The 15,411-nt window shown below is 41.3% G+C and overlaps 1 protein-coding gene across 2 annotated transcripts in view; it reads right to left on the bottom strand.

The window, feature by feature from the left end:
- The window catches only part of LOC132575340 (cadherin-7), a 149,153-nt gene that overhangs the window by 35,945 nt on the left and 97,797 nt on the right, over positions 1-15,411 (bottom strand). For both annotated transcript variants that reach the window (XM_060244056.1, XM_060244057.1), the window contains exons 4-5: positions 11,329-11,496; positions 8,771-8,958 (exon numbers count right to left, since the gene is read on the bottom strand). In XM_060244056.1, coding sequence (XP_060100039.1) covers positions 8,771-8,958; positions 11,329-11,496 — 356 coding nt within the window. The remainder of the gene's footprint in view (positions 1-8,770; positions 8,959-11,328; positions 11,497-15,411) is intronic.

Genomic DNA, 15,411 nt, shown 5'->3' with positions numbered 1-15,411 from the left:
GCTTGCAAAGAGTGGCTGTCTCAAGCTCAAGCAACAGGAACCCAGTGAGATGCGATAGATAGCAGCCACTCTGATCTTCAAACACTTGTGCAACGGTTTGAACAGCATATGCAGCTTATTTGTTGCAGTTATGGTAGTTCTGTTTCTGCAAGAAGTTGTACAAGAAGTTGTACATCTATGCAATATTCCTGGCTTTTTCCTATTTGTGAGTCATCACTAGATGGTGTTTTTTAGTTTGTGAGATCTACTGAAACCTCCCATTACAGTTATACAATAGAGATAAAATATTTGAAACCCGTGTACTTTAGACAGTCTTCCAGTTGTTTGTAGAGTCTATAGATCAATGCCAGAAGCAGCCTACTGTGGTCCCACAGTATGTCTGGAAAACATGAGACAGCTATCCAACTGAAATCAAGCAATTATGAGCCTGCATGAGAACACACATGTATGTAAGTTGGATCCAATGACAGCAGAAAAGTGGGATGTAAATATATTAATAAAATTAGCTGTGATGACACTGACCATTTAACAAGCCCATACTTGCAAAGTACACCCCAGCTATCTCTACTTTTGCTGCCACAAAGCAGTGTCTGCCAGGAATATATGGAAACCTTTCATCTCAGTTTTTGCTTAGCTCTGGTCATTCTGTCATCATTCAGTCCCTTTTGTCCTGCATGAGCTTCCTATTGTTCACAAGCAAATGGAGATCAGTCACTGGCTTGCTGATGCATGGCTGATAGGCCTCCAGTTTTCAACCACAGAAATAATCCAAAGTTGTTTGTTTGTTGTTGTTTTAAATAAACATTTTATTTCCTTACACATAACCCTACTTGTTTGTGCAAGTCCAAGAAAAAGCTTGTACAATATACCGTTTTACCCATGACTGCATGTATTAATATTGTGCTGGAAATCAGAAGAGATTTATGCTGTAGAGAGTAGCAAAGAAACGACACCATCTAGTGAGCTCTAATAGTTATTTTATTCCAACTACAGTTTAGCTGGCCTCCAGATTACCCTTTCATTAGTAACATTCTATGACTGAAACACGGCACTGACTTATAATAGCAAGGCAACCTTTCATAAATCACTAAATCAGTGTTGAAGGTTAAAAGGACAATACATACTTTGGTTCTTCCTTCTGTACAGTGAATGGAGCCTGACAGCTCCATTAATATCTGTGCATTAGTGTTATCTGATTAGATCCTATGCCTCATCCATTCATCTTTTTTTATTTAACAGTGAACATTTTGTCCTGTCTAAAAGAAATTACAAAACAAGTCATCCCTATTTAAAAGTGGGGGGGGGGGGGCAGTGATGTTTAGCTACTCTTCGGAGGAAGCATATTTTTAACTCTCATTTTTAAAAACAATATAATAACTTCTTTGTTAATAATGTCATTTATATAGATACAATACCATTGCAAAGCCCTGACATTGGATAAAGGAATTATTCCATATTAAAAAATGTTTCCATATCCTCTAAAAAATTCAGACCTGTGTCTTTTCAATGGAATAAATAATTCAGGAATCTTGATTTGCTAAGTAATTTTGCTATAAGAACATAAGAGAAGCCATGTTAGATCAGGCAATTAGCCCATCCAGTCCAACACTCTGTGTCACACAGTGGCCCAAAATTTTATATATATATACATACACACACACACATACATATACACACTGTGGCTAACAGCCACTATGGACCTCTGCTCCATATTTTTATCTTACCTCCTCTTGAAGGTGGCTATGCTTGTGGCCGCCACCACCTCCTGTGGCAGTGAATTCCACATGTTAATCACCCTTTGGGTGAAGAAGTACTTCCTTTTATCCGTTTTAACCTGTCTGCTCAGCAATTTCATCGAATGCCCACGAGTTCTTGTATTGTGAGAAAGGGAGAAAAGTACTTCTTTCTCTACTTTCTCCATCCCATGCATTATCTTGTAAACCTCTATCATGTCACTCCACAGTCGACGTTTCTCCAAGCTAAAGAGCCCCAAGCGTTTCAACCTTTCTTCATAGGGAAAGTGTTCCAGCCCTTTAATCATTCTAGTTGCCCTTTTCTGGACTTTCTCCAATGCTATAATATCCTTGTTGAGGTGTGGCGACCAGAACTGCACACAGTACTCCAAATGAGACCGCACCATCGATTTATACAGGGGCATTACAATACTGGCTGATTTGTTTTCAGTTCCCTTCCTAATAATTCCCAGCATGGCGTTGGCCTTTTTTATTGCAAACATACACTGTCTTGACATTTTCAGTGAGTTATCCACCACGACCCCAAGATCTCTCTCCTGGTCAGTCTCTGCCAGTTCACACCCCATCAACTTGTATTTGTAGCTGAGATTCTTGGCCCCAATGCGCATTACTTTGCACTTGGCCACATTGAACCGCATCTGCCACTTTGATGCCCACTCACCCAGCCTCAACAGATCCCTTTGGAGTTCCCCACAATCCTCTCTGGTTCTCACCACCCTGAACAATTTAGTGTCATCTGCAAACTTGGCCACTTCACTGCTCACTCCCAACTCTAAATCATTTATGAACAAGTTAAAGAGCATGGGACCCAGTACTGAGCCCTGCGGCACCCCACTGCTTACCGTCCTCCACTGTGAAGACTGCCCATTTATACTCACTCTCTGCTTCCTATTACTCAGCCAGTTTTTGATCCACAAGAGAACCTGTCCTTTTACTCCATGACTTTCAAGCTTTCTAAGGATCCTTTGATGAGGAACTTTATCAAAAGCTTTCTGGAAGTCAAGGTAAACAACATCTATCGGGTCTCCTTTGTCCACATGTTTGTTCACCCCCTCAAAGAAATGTAACAGGTTAGTGAGGCAAGATCTTCCCTTACAGAACCCATGCTGAGTCTTCCTCAATAACCCGTGTTCATCAATGTGCCTACTCATTCTGTCCTTGATAATGGTTGCTACCAACTTTCCCGGTATTGAAATCAGACTGACTGGCCTGTAATTTCCCGGATCTCCTCTGGAAACCTTTTTAAAGATGGGGGGACATTTGCTACCTTCCAGTCCTCAGGAACGGAGGCAGATTTCAATGAAAGATTACAGATTTTTGTTAGAAGATCCAAAAGTTCAACTTTGAGTTCTTTCAGAACTCTCGGATGTATGCCATCTGGACCCGGTGACTTATTAATTTTTAATTCGTCTATCAGTTGTAGGACCTCCTCTTTTGTCACCTCAATCTGACTCAGGTCTTTCAACACCCCTTCCAAAATCAGTGGTTCTGGGGCGGGCAAAAAGTTCTCATCTTCCACAGTGAAGACGGAGGCAAAAAATGCATTCAGCTTCTCTGCCATTTCCCTATCCTTCTTCAGTAATCCTTTTACCCCATGGTCATCCAAGGGCCCCACTGCCCCCCTGGCTGGTTTCCTGCTTCTAATATATTTGAAGAAATTTTTATTGTTGGTATTTATGTTTTTGCAATATTCTCTCCTCATAGTCCCTTTTTGCCTGCCTGATCACAGTCTTGCATTCAATTTGCCACAGCCTGTGTTCCCTTTTATTAATCTCACTTGGACTGGTTTTTCACCGCTTAAAGGAGTCCTTCTTACCTTTTACAGCTTCCGTTACTTTGTTTGTTAACCATGCAGGCCTTTTCTTATGCCTGTTTGTGCCTTTTCTAACTTGTGGTATGTATTTTATCTGAGCTTTTAGGATTATAGTTTTAAATAGTCTCCAAGTTTCCCCAAGGGTTTTGACCGTATTTACCTTTCCTATTTACCTTGACCGTATTTACCGTACCTATAGGTTGTATAACAATGATATAATTGTAAACATTAAAAAAGGTTACAAAGGATAAAAGGATGCTTCTTAATTTCAATAAAAGAGAGTGTTTCAATAGCCTGTTCCACAATTTTAATGTTGGTAAAGTAAACTGCTACAAACATTGCTGATAAAATATTTAAAATAAGACATGACCATCCATCTCCCATTTGGCCAATCTGAGAAAGAAAATAAAAGGAGCCTTCAAACACAAAAACATTCTATATGTAAAGGAAGTGAGTAAACAATGTCTTCCTTGTAAAGTGCTCACCTATATTGAATAAAACTATTATATGCCCTGATACTTCCTTATCATGTCTATTTAGCCACAGAACATCGCACATCCCTGGTCCTGATATTACTGAATACTTTTGTTTTCCAGAGAACTGTGAAATAACTTCTCCAATCCCATACATCTATACTTACATATACTGACTTCTGATAACAACAATTTTGACCCTTTCCTCTGTGGCTAACTTCCTAAACTTCTGATTCCTGTGTTAAATCCAACAAACGTGTTGAACCTTAACAAGATGAGTCAGATTCTCTACAACTCTGGTTCAGGACTGAAAACAAACTGGATCTGTAAAAGCAGCACATTTAATATTTAGTCAAATGATGGTCCAAAGGACAGTGTGGTAACCCATAACACTTGGCTATTTGGCTGTATTTTCCTACAATTTGACCCAATGCTATTGAAGCATTACAGGTAATACACAAAAGAAACTGGAATTTCTTTGATAAAAAGTTATTCCATATGCACAGCAAAGACTATTGTTTAAGGATGGGCATGAACTTAAGTATGAACTGAAGTTTGTCACAAACAAAGTCCAATTCATAGTTCACAAACCTCGGTTCATGACATCCTGCCTCATGAACCACGCAAACCTTCCAGGGGGGTTTGCATGGTTCATGTCATTAGGCATGCTAGTGCCAGGGCTTGGGAAGGCATTTAAAGAATGCAAACCATTTCAGCAATCCCTTTTGACCCCTCCAGCTTGGAAAGGGGGGTCAGTGCCATGGCCAAGTGAAGTCCAAGCATGAATTTACCCATTAGTGGTGAACTCACTGCTTGGATTTCACTCACGTGCAGCATCTGCTCGCAAAAGCCATTTAAAGGGAATGTTCCCTTGTTATGGCTTTTGCAAGATCTCTCCCCTCGGGAAGCCACCACCAGCAGAAGGAAAGGAGAGAAGATCCACACTTGCAAAAGTAATTTAAAGGACACATTCTTTAAAAAGGACTTTTGCAAGCCATTTCAGTGAGACGTTTTTGCTCCCCCCATTTCCAAGTGGGGTGAGCGAAAGGGATCATTGAAATGGCTTGGATCCATTTCAGCCTGTTAAGATTGTAATGCTAAAATAGCTTGCAAAAACAATTTAAAGGGAATATTTTGCAAGCCATTTCAGCAATTCCTTTTGCTTCCCCCACTTGGAAGCCATTTCAGCAATCCCTTTCGCTCTTCCCTGTTTCCAAGCAAGGAGAAAAAGGGATTGCTGAAATGGCTTCTGCAAGATCTCCCCCCTCTTCCATTCTGTTGGCCAACAGCAGAAAGATACACAAACTGAACTGGTTGACAAAACGAGTGAGGGGTTTTTTTGTTCTGTTTTATTGTTTGTAGGATCTTATAAACCATGAACCAGGATGAACTTCAATTTGTGTCTATCCTTCTAAAGTCCTATGTCAAATGGGACAACAGTTCTAGATGCAGGAATTCGGGGGCTAGCCTTACAGTGGCTCTCCTCCTTCCTTGAAGATCGGGGACAGAGGGTGGCGATTGGAGGAGAGCTGTCCCAGAGACATCCACTTAACTGTGGGGTGCCTCAGGGGGCAGTTCTCTCCCCGATGTTATTTAACATCTACATGCGCCCCCTTGCCCAGATTGCCCGGAGGTATGGGCTGGGCTGCCACCAGTATGCTGATGACACCCAGCTTTATCTATTGATGGATGGCCGGACTGACGATGTCCCTATAAATCTGGACCGGACGTTGCAAGCCGTGGCGGATTGGCTCAGGCTGAGTGGGCTGAAGCTGAATCCAGCAAAGACTGAGGTCCTTTGCGTAGGTCGCGGCAGGCCAGGAAGGGAGATCTCCCTACCAACCTTTGACGGTGCGTACAACAATTTTTTTTGGGGGGGGGGGGAGTGGCTGCAATACGATGAACAATTCCCTATGCGAGCAGCTGTTCACCCTGGTTTCCCATGGGTCCAGATTAATCAGCAGCTTTGGTTGCAGCTTATGGCACCTGCTAAATCGAATGTCGGTGATAGATCCGATAGGGGTCATCTGGTTCAGAAGACGGTTCATTTTGCTAGCACCCGCTCGGCTGCGGGGGCAGTCGGTTCAGCCACAGCTGCTTTGCTGTGAGTTTACCTCCCAAGGTGTGTGCGCCAGAAAGGCCTGCGGGTACAAGCATGAATGTCCATTGTGCAGTGGCCCTCATGCCTTTACAGCCTGTAATAGGTCCAAGCCAAAAGGGGCCAACAAGCGGCCTGGGGGCGGGCCTAGCTAGCATCCTAAAAAAGGGGCCCAGTCCTGTTCAGCTGAGAGTTCTTAGAGAGGGGTCGCAGGATTATTCGCGTATAGATAAAGGACGTTATTTGTGGGAAGGGTTTTCCCGAGGATTTGGAATTCCTTTATCAAGGTCCTCTTTTTAGGAAAGGAGGGCCCCCCCGCCACAGTTGTTGGTGATTCACTCAGGGGAGAATGAAGTGGGCTTACTCAAGGGTAAGGCCCTTTCACTTCAGGCCCGGGATGGTATCACCTTGATTGGTAGTAGGTGGCCGGGTGTCCTCATCCTGTGGTCGGCCATGCCACCGCGCCGGCAGTGGCAGGCGGCTTGGGACCCAGCAGGTTTGGAGCGGGCCTGGAAGAAAGCTAACAGGGCTTTGTGGATAGCCCTTGAGAGGGTTAGGATTTTATGTGCCGCATCCATCCATAAGGGCCTGTTGTGAGGATTTGTACAGGCCAAATGTGGGTCATCTTTCAGTAAAGGGCTACGAAGCCTTTTTGGCCGGGTTAAGGCAAGGGCTGGAACATGTTCTGGGTTAGGTGGGGACAGTTGCCTAAGCTGAGGCTTAGCTCTGTCTGTGGCTGTTTATTGTTGGGAACATGTTGTGTGCAGTATTGGTGAACTCCCGCATCACTGCACCATTTGGGTGAATGGCGTACCTGGGGTGACCGTTAAGCTGTATGGCCCAAGGTTGGCTCCAGGGAGCCTTGGGATCTCGTCACTTGGAATTGTCCACATCCCAGGCTGTACGGCTTGGGGGATGGTGGAGCGTAGGTGAACGGGATTTTGTGCCTGGCCGGCCGGGTTTGAGCCGTTGGGCTGGCTCCCACCTGGGGCCTAGGGCCCCGTTCCAGGTTAAGGAGGTGGTCTGTTTAATCTGTTCCCACTGTTTTTCCCCCTTGCTGTTTAAAGTTAATAAAGTGGCCCTTTAATCCATATTTTGTTGTCTGTCTCGTTATTCCGACTGGGGTGGCAATTATTTTTATACAAGAAAAAACAATTTATATAATCTGAATAAAGGATGCAAAATTACAGAAATTAGCATTTATTTACGTATTGAGCATCACTTACATATTGAGTAGTCACTTTTATTTAGTCATAGGTAGAAATAAAAGTGCTGAAGTCAACCCCTTGCCCATTGCCCTGCTTACCATGCTTTCTAACATACCTTCAGGCACTGCCCATGTATTTTTTTAAGTCACAAGAGCTAGACACTTGTTTCATTTTATAAATAAAATATGAGAACCCTATACTAAATTCTGTACCAGGATAAAACAATCCATACTTGTGCAGTGTGAAAATGAATATTTAAAGATGTTATTCAAAGATGTTGTTATTGGAGCATGTAAAAAGTCACTGGCTGCTATTTATATATGGCTCTTCTGATAAATTTCAAATGTTATTTCCAGCACTATGATTGACAGGTCATTTCTCTTCCCTCTCCTCCCTCTCAATTGTGTATAAAACAGAAAAAAAAATTAATCTAAGTTATTTACTACATTCTGTACTATGCCAAAAATAAAAGCCACACACTCAGCCAGCCCCGTGACAAAATTAAAATGTATGCATCCTGACTTGCCACATGAGAGACCTGAGACATTCAATATTGTTCAATGAGACAAATGTTATCCTGCTACAATAGGCATAATTCTTCTAGATCTGTATTGAAAGACATTAAATGAGCAAGCCACATTAAACTGGGTGGTGATCAAAGAAGGACTAACTTTTCTACATTATGTTGCCAGTTTTGCTTCAAATCTGTACCACAGGTCATACACTCAGCTAGAGCAGTGCTATAACAACATGCTCCCAGTTGGAGTCATTCTCCCCCATCAAAAAAAGGAAAAAAAGAAAATAAAAGAAAGCAGAGTAAAGCCATAGCAGTTCATGCCAAGGGACCAGTTCACATAGGAGGCTGTTCTGGATGATGGAGGAGACAAACTTGCACTGGTTCTCTTACACTGTTTGTAGCAATCCTATCTGAATTGGGATGAAACTACCTGGAAATGTGTATATTCAGGAGGGGTGGGTGGGAATGTAACAAGCATTTTTGCCTTTCAATTTTTGATTCTGAAACAAAGCAACAGCAATAAGATTGTTTTGTTGTTGTCCTCTGAATTGGCTCTATAGAATAGGATCTATGCTGCAGCTCCCAAGAATGCTGAGCATGAGAAGACAAACTCTTCAGTACAAACTCTGTAATCTTCACCTTATCAAAACAGACCATTTCCAGAATGGTAAACAGGACTGTCAAAGCTTGAGGGGCTTGAAGGAGAAGGAGTTCATATGCAACATACTATGAATAGCCATGGAAAATATAGAGAGCAATCTGCTAATTAGAAATGGATGAAATACTCCGGGTGCAATGGGAACCTGATAGTCTGAAACAGAACAGATTTCTCCATCCATTGGGTAAAATCTGCTCCTTGCTGCTTCTGAGAATGAGATCATGAAAATAGAACAGAATTTGAGATTACCTTCTGTATCATAATAATTCCTTCTTGTGTCTCTTTGTCCACTAAAACTTTGAAAACTCCCAAGCCATCTCCATCCACAATCTTATATTCCATTTCAGCATTAGGTCCCACGTCGGCATCCGCAGCCTTTAGTCTTGCCACCACTGAAGCCACAGGTAAAGACTCAGGGACATTATATTGGTACGATCCTATAAAATTCAAAACCATCACTAAACAGTTGTCTGGTTCAGTTTATTAATATTATAACTTAAATTTGTAGGTAAGGAAAGTATTGCATTAAACATATTTTACTGTTAAGAAAGGATGTTGTTAGGAAGAAAGTTGTCTCTCCATAACATCAGTACTCTATGTGCCCAAGGAGGACTATGCTTTGAAAAGGTTCCCAAAAGAGCCTCACTGTATAAATACATCATTACGCCATGTGTGAAACCCCAAATTCATTTGTATATTGGCTGGATTACACAGTAAACCTGACTATGTATCCTTAAGCCACCCTGTTGAATTACTTGTGCATGTACAGTGCAATCGTAAGCACTTATGCCCTTCTGTCCATATGAAGGACTTACGTGTAACACTGGAGGAGGGAGCATGCAAACATCACAGATAATCTGAAATGGAATATACTCCCCAAACAGGAAAATCTTTGTTCATGAAAACCATGGTGTTACCTGTATCCCTTCCTTCAATTTTACATCACTCCTACACCAGACAGGTAACATTTTCATGTACCAATAAATTGGTAAAAATAATGTATTCCTTCTCTAGCTTTAAAATCCAACAAAAGCAGAACACGACCAATGGCCTTTTCTTGTGTATGTCTCATGTCACCAAAGCAAAAGAATAAATATAAGAGAAAGACCAGGATACGTCAATTGTGACTAAAAGAGACAGTTTCCTATCTTTTCATGTCAAATAATTGAGATAAATTCTACTCTTGCCTCTTTAACAGCAAAGGCATCCTTCTTCTCTCTTGAAAACGCCATATCTGAGGCTCAAGTTGAAATTGATACAGATTGCTGCTTAAAATGTGGACTGAAGCCTCCACCATTTTCACTTTCTGAAACAGAATCCCTGGTGTTTCATTATAACCTAAACCATTGGAAGAACAAAAATCTAATTCCCTTTTTCATTTTCGATTGGTTTGTCTTTTTATACCCACTTGAGAAGAGACCAGATTGGACATGCATATGTTCCTCACATTAGTCTAATTCACTCCTGCAATGACTTTACAAGAAAGACTGGAGCAAGGTGAGGAAAAAACATCAGACTGTTTATAAACAGGGTGCCTCAAGTCTGGAAATAGACTTTCTTCCCCGTTCTTAGTTTAATCATGAGCCACCTTGGTCAAAGCAAGTAAATTGAGGGCAGATTGTTTTCTAGTTCTCCCTAGATTGATTTTTTTTTCTATGAAACACTGAGCATCTGCCAGGAAAAAAATAACAGATGTGAAATGCACACCAGAATAGAAGATGCACATTATGATAGAAAGATGGAAGATGTGCACCAGAAAGCACTGGAAATGAATCACAGAAGTATTACAATCATAATGCGAGAAAGAAACAAAGTACCCCCAAAGAGCACAGAGTGAAACACAAAGCAAAAATGGCTCCAAAAGGGAGGAACTGGCAATCTACCTAAGCCTTTGACATTCAGCAGGAGGAGCAAGAACTGTGTAGGGTGCAGTAAAGCCGACAAGGCAGCCAAGTTAACAAAAGCTGAGAGACTGGGAACAAAGAAAGATTCAATACTGAACTTAAAACTATAGGCTGAAGGACCATAAACACTTCATGTCTTAATTTAATCTCTCAGGTGGGCACTGGCTCAGAAATGTGTCAGTGGGACTGAGAAACTATGACTTAGTGCTACCATCACCAGGATCAATCCTTGTTATGTCCGTGTAAAGGATCTCTGGCACCAGATGTTGGAGAAGACCTTGCTTGAAGCCTTAAAACTTCTGCCAATCAGAGCAGACAATGCTCAGCTAGCTGGATTTATGGTCTGACTCAGTGTAAGGCTGTGTCATATGTTCCATTACTGCACTGAGGGGATAAACTCAGCCACCAACGCAATCACTGGAGCATCAGAAGTGTGCAGGAAACAGGCCAGAAAACAATACTGGTATGTTTCAAAATAGAGACATATTGGGGGTGGTAATGTTTGTTCTCGGCTTCATAGAACTGTTCAACAGAATCACACAACACAAACTTGCTATCCAGTGCCATTCAGACTACAACGTGTTGCAAGCAGAGAGCCAGAGAGCAGAATCAGATGACTCATACAAACATGCATGTCACAGACTGCTGAGGAAGACAAAAACAGACCTAAAGGAAATAGTCTTCATGTTATATCTCTTACATCAGACAAAGTGACACATTACTCCACCTAGTGTAGGAAATGACTTTCATTGCTGCCTATGGAAAACAGTCAATGTATCTTGTCTGAGTCAGCATCTAAGCAAGTGCAGTAAATGGAATAAACTTTGATTCAGACTGTGTATCTCTATTCCAAATAAACATCAGCATGCTTCCAGGTAACATGTGATACTGTAAGAAACTTACGTCGGGGAAAACGAGGAGGGTTGTCATTGACATCTGTGAGAGTGACAGTGACTGAAGTGGTCCCAGATAGTCCCCCATTTTGACCAACCATATCCTTTGCTTGGATGACAAGCAGATACTGGTCTTTTGCTTCTCTGTCCATATTGGGGAGAGCAGTCTTGATAATACCTGGAATATGCCAAAATACGTACAATAGTGATTGTGACATTTCCAATAGTGACAAGAATATTTAACAAGCAAATCAATAGACTACATTGAGACTTATTGAAATAGTCCAGTATTTCAGCAGAAGTTAGATGTAGCTCCTGGTAAAATGGTAGAGGTGTAAATTTTCTCTGTTGTGCCATTGTCCTGTTTGCACAAAACTGAAATAGGGATTTTTAGATCAAGACATTTAAAAGCTTCCCTAATTAAAACCAATCAGAAGTAATACTTAAACATTCAATAATAGATTATAAAGTGTGCCTTGATTTCTCTCCCCATCCCACTACATTCAGAATATACCTTATACAGTATGAAAATACTCATTGTGGTTAGGGGGTAGATTCATTATCCCCCAAAAAGAATGCCAATATCATACATCTGAATTTCAGTGTGATCCACTTCAGAGAACTATGCCCCAGTTGAAATTATAAGTGTCCACCTGGAATAAAATCTAATCTTGAGAAAGCATGTGGGAAATGTGTTTGGAATAAGCTAGCATTCACATCAGAGAAAGAAGGAAGATCTGTATGGTGAAGAAAAAAAAATTGCGGACTAAAATTGAACATATTTGAACATTTAAGGAGTTGTTCCTAATAGTGTGACTTGGAAATACTATGCTCCTTCCTCATGTTCTTTGAAGAAGACAATTTGTATAAGTATCTGTATTGTACAGTCTTTTTGAACATAAAAATTGTGTACATTAATCTGTCTATAATAATATAATATTTTGGATTTTATGTACAGTATTGGTGCACAGTTTCTTTGGATTACTGGTTTACTGTTGTGAGCAGCCTCTGGAGAAGTAACAGTTTCTAAATAAATAATGTTTGTCCTTGCTGTGCTAACTTGAGTGAGTTTTATGTGTTTTTCCAGTGCAGATTCTATGTACAGGCACTCTTGGATTTACTGGAACCTCTGTTGGCCAATGAGAAAATGCTCTCTGTGGAGATATCTCTAACAATCTTATTGGCAGGGGCTGACCAAAAAATTACTGTTTCTGTGGTGAAATCTCTATGTTCTGCAATGAAAATGTGACCCAGGATAACATCCAGTGCATAATTTACTCAGATTCTAACCTTTTAACTGTAGTTCTTAAGACACAGTGATACATCAAGAGGTTTTCTGTAGTAATTCATTTTATATTAGTGTTTTTGTCCATTTTACTTTGCTTCTGAATGGCCTGTGAGCCAAAATAAAGACTGAACTCAACTGAACTAAATAACTGAAAAAGTTTTACAATAAAACAAACTGATTCTTCTTTTGCTGCTAACTGATACTGCTGTTTTGTTTATGTACTTTTATAAGAGGGTATATTACATTTTTGTAATATTTAAGGGCAGTCCATACCCAAATATACGTTACATTTGGCAGGGGCTACAGACAGACTACATATCGGGAGGGGGGCCTGTCATGTGGCACACTGGCCATTAAAAAGTAGTTGCCTCTTACTGATTCAAGGTGATCACTGGATTATGAAAACACTCACACATATAGACCGATTTCTTACTAGCGTTGCTCTGTGCCCCTAGGCTTCTGCTTTCTCCCAGTGCAAGCGATCAACTTCCCACCAGCTGATGTGGGACTCCTTCCAATTCCCCATGTAGGGTTGCCAATCCCCAGGTGGGGGCAGGGGATCCCCCGTTTGGAGGCCCTCCCCCCGCTTCAGCATCATCAGAAAGTGGGGGGAGGGGAGGGAAATGTCTGCTGGGAACTCTATTATTCCCTCTGGAGATTTATTCCCATAGAAAATAATGGAGAATTGATCCACGGGTATCTGGGGCTCTGGGGGGGGGCTGTTGTTTGAGGTAGAGGCACCAAATTTTCAGTATAGCATCTAGTGCCTCTCCCAAAAATATCCCCCAAGTTTCAAAGCGATTGGACCAGGGGGTCCAATTCTATGAGCTCCAAAAGAAGGTGCCCCTATCCTTCATTATTTCTTATGGAAGGAAGGCATTGAAAAGGTGTGCTGTCCCTTTAAATGTGATGGCCAGAACTCCCCTTGGAGTTCAATTATGCTTTTCACAGCCTTGATCTTGGCTCCACCCCCAAAGTCTCCTGGCTCCACCCCCAAAGTCCCCAGATATTTCTTAAATTGGACTTGGCAAGCCTATCCCCATGCAGCATTGTAATCCTTAAAAGACAGCATCACAAAACCATACAGGGAACTGCAGGAAGCCCTGCATCAAAATGCGCCCATGGAGTAACTGGTGAGAAATTGATCACTTGCACTGGGGGAAACAGAAGACTGGGGGCAGAGCAACACTAGTGAGAAATTAGTTATATTTTGCCTCTTAAGGTATATGTGTGCTTCCAGCATGGCTAGTTGATTGCAATAACACTGAACACATGAAACTACCTTATATAGAATCCAATCATTGGTCCAGCCAGGTGAGTATAGGTTATTTTGACTCTCCATGAGTCCAGGCAGAAGTATTTTATATCACCTACTACTTTTTAGCTGTATTCTTTTTAGCTGTAGATGCAGAGGATAGAACTGGAACTTTCCTGATGCAACTGAGCTGTGGCCACTCCTCGCTAAACCAGAAATCCTAGCAGCTGTTCCAGAATGGTACATGATCTTGGGAACCCTTCTTTTATATGCCTTATGATTCTCCCATATCAACCATGAGGGCAGATGTGTGTGACCTGAGCACACATCAAAAGAGAGCTGAACAGAAAACAACAAAACAAAATAAACCGCACACCTTTTTAGTATGGAGAAGTTTCCAGCCCTTTCCATTTAACCTTCCACAACTATAGTAAAAATGAGAAAAGAGGTAAGATTATAAACTGCCAGCCTGACTTTCCTAATGGTTCACAATTGTAAATGACCCAACACTTTCTTGCTATTAATAATCTGGTATCTCTTTGTTCATTTCAATGAGACTGTCTTGAATTGGCTAATATATTTTTTTTAAAAAAAAAAAAAACAATAATCACTTCTAAAGCACTCATTGTAATTAGGAGGCTTTGATGTAATAATTGAAACAGTGTATTATCTGAAACAGTTTTATGGGTTTATCCATTTAGCCATCACTGTGCCATATGTAATTATGCTTTGAAATTTAAGGGGGGGGGGAGAAAGGGGTCAGGGAGAGCAGTTAACTCTTCACCATTTTGCTGTTCAGATAAGAATCAGATAAATATTTCTCCTCCAACGAGAAAGGCTTTTGCGCTTGTTATACAGTACAACTAACTCTGATTTTGAGGCAGACAGACTTTTCTCCATCACTGCTTTGTGTGTCACCAATGGAGAATGCATATAATACATTGATAACTGAGGGGTGTGTGTGTGGGCGACGTTATATCTCCATTTAATGTTTGTAAACTCTTTCCTTCCAGTTTTATTTATTTCCTTTTCTTTTGAATCTCAGGAATCCCATTACTCTTTGCTAGGCCAAAAGCTTTATTTTTAAAAAGTCACAGCTTTATTTCATCCATGCTAAACAAACTGACAATGAAAGGAAAGGTTCCCTGTGCAAGCACCAGTCGTTTCCAACTCTGGGGTGACATTGCTTTCACAACGTTTTCACGGCAGACGTTTTACGGGGTGGTTTTGCCATTGCCTTCCCCAGTCATCTACACTCCCCCCCCCAGCAAGCTGGGTACTCATTCTACCGACCTCGGAAGGATGGAAGGCTGAGTCAGCCTCAAGCCGACTACCTGAAAACCCAGCTTCCACTGGGGATCGAACCGGTTGTGAGCAGCATTTAGGACTGCAGTACTGCAGCTTTAACACTGTGCCACGGGGCTCTTTTAAACTGACAAGCCTAATGGGCAATTTAATTATTTCCAATTTTTGTTAGTTTTACACTTCTTACCTTTTTTAAAAGCAATTCTGACCTCAAATGTTGATATGATTTTGCATTTCATGCAGGT

The sequence above is a fragment of the Heteronotia binoei genome, chromosome 7 (assembly GCF_032191835.1).
Source record: "Heteronotia binoei isolate CCM8104 ecotype False Entrance Well chromosome 7, APGP_CSIRO_Hbin_v1, whole genome shotgun sequence".
NCBI classification, from domain to species: Eukaryota; Metazoa; Chordata; class Lepidosauria; order Squamata; family Gekkonidae; genus Heteronotia; species Heteronotia binoei.
This window is presented reverse-complemented; position numbering and strand designations above follow the sequence as displayed.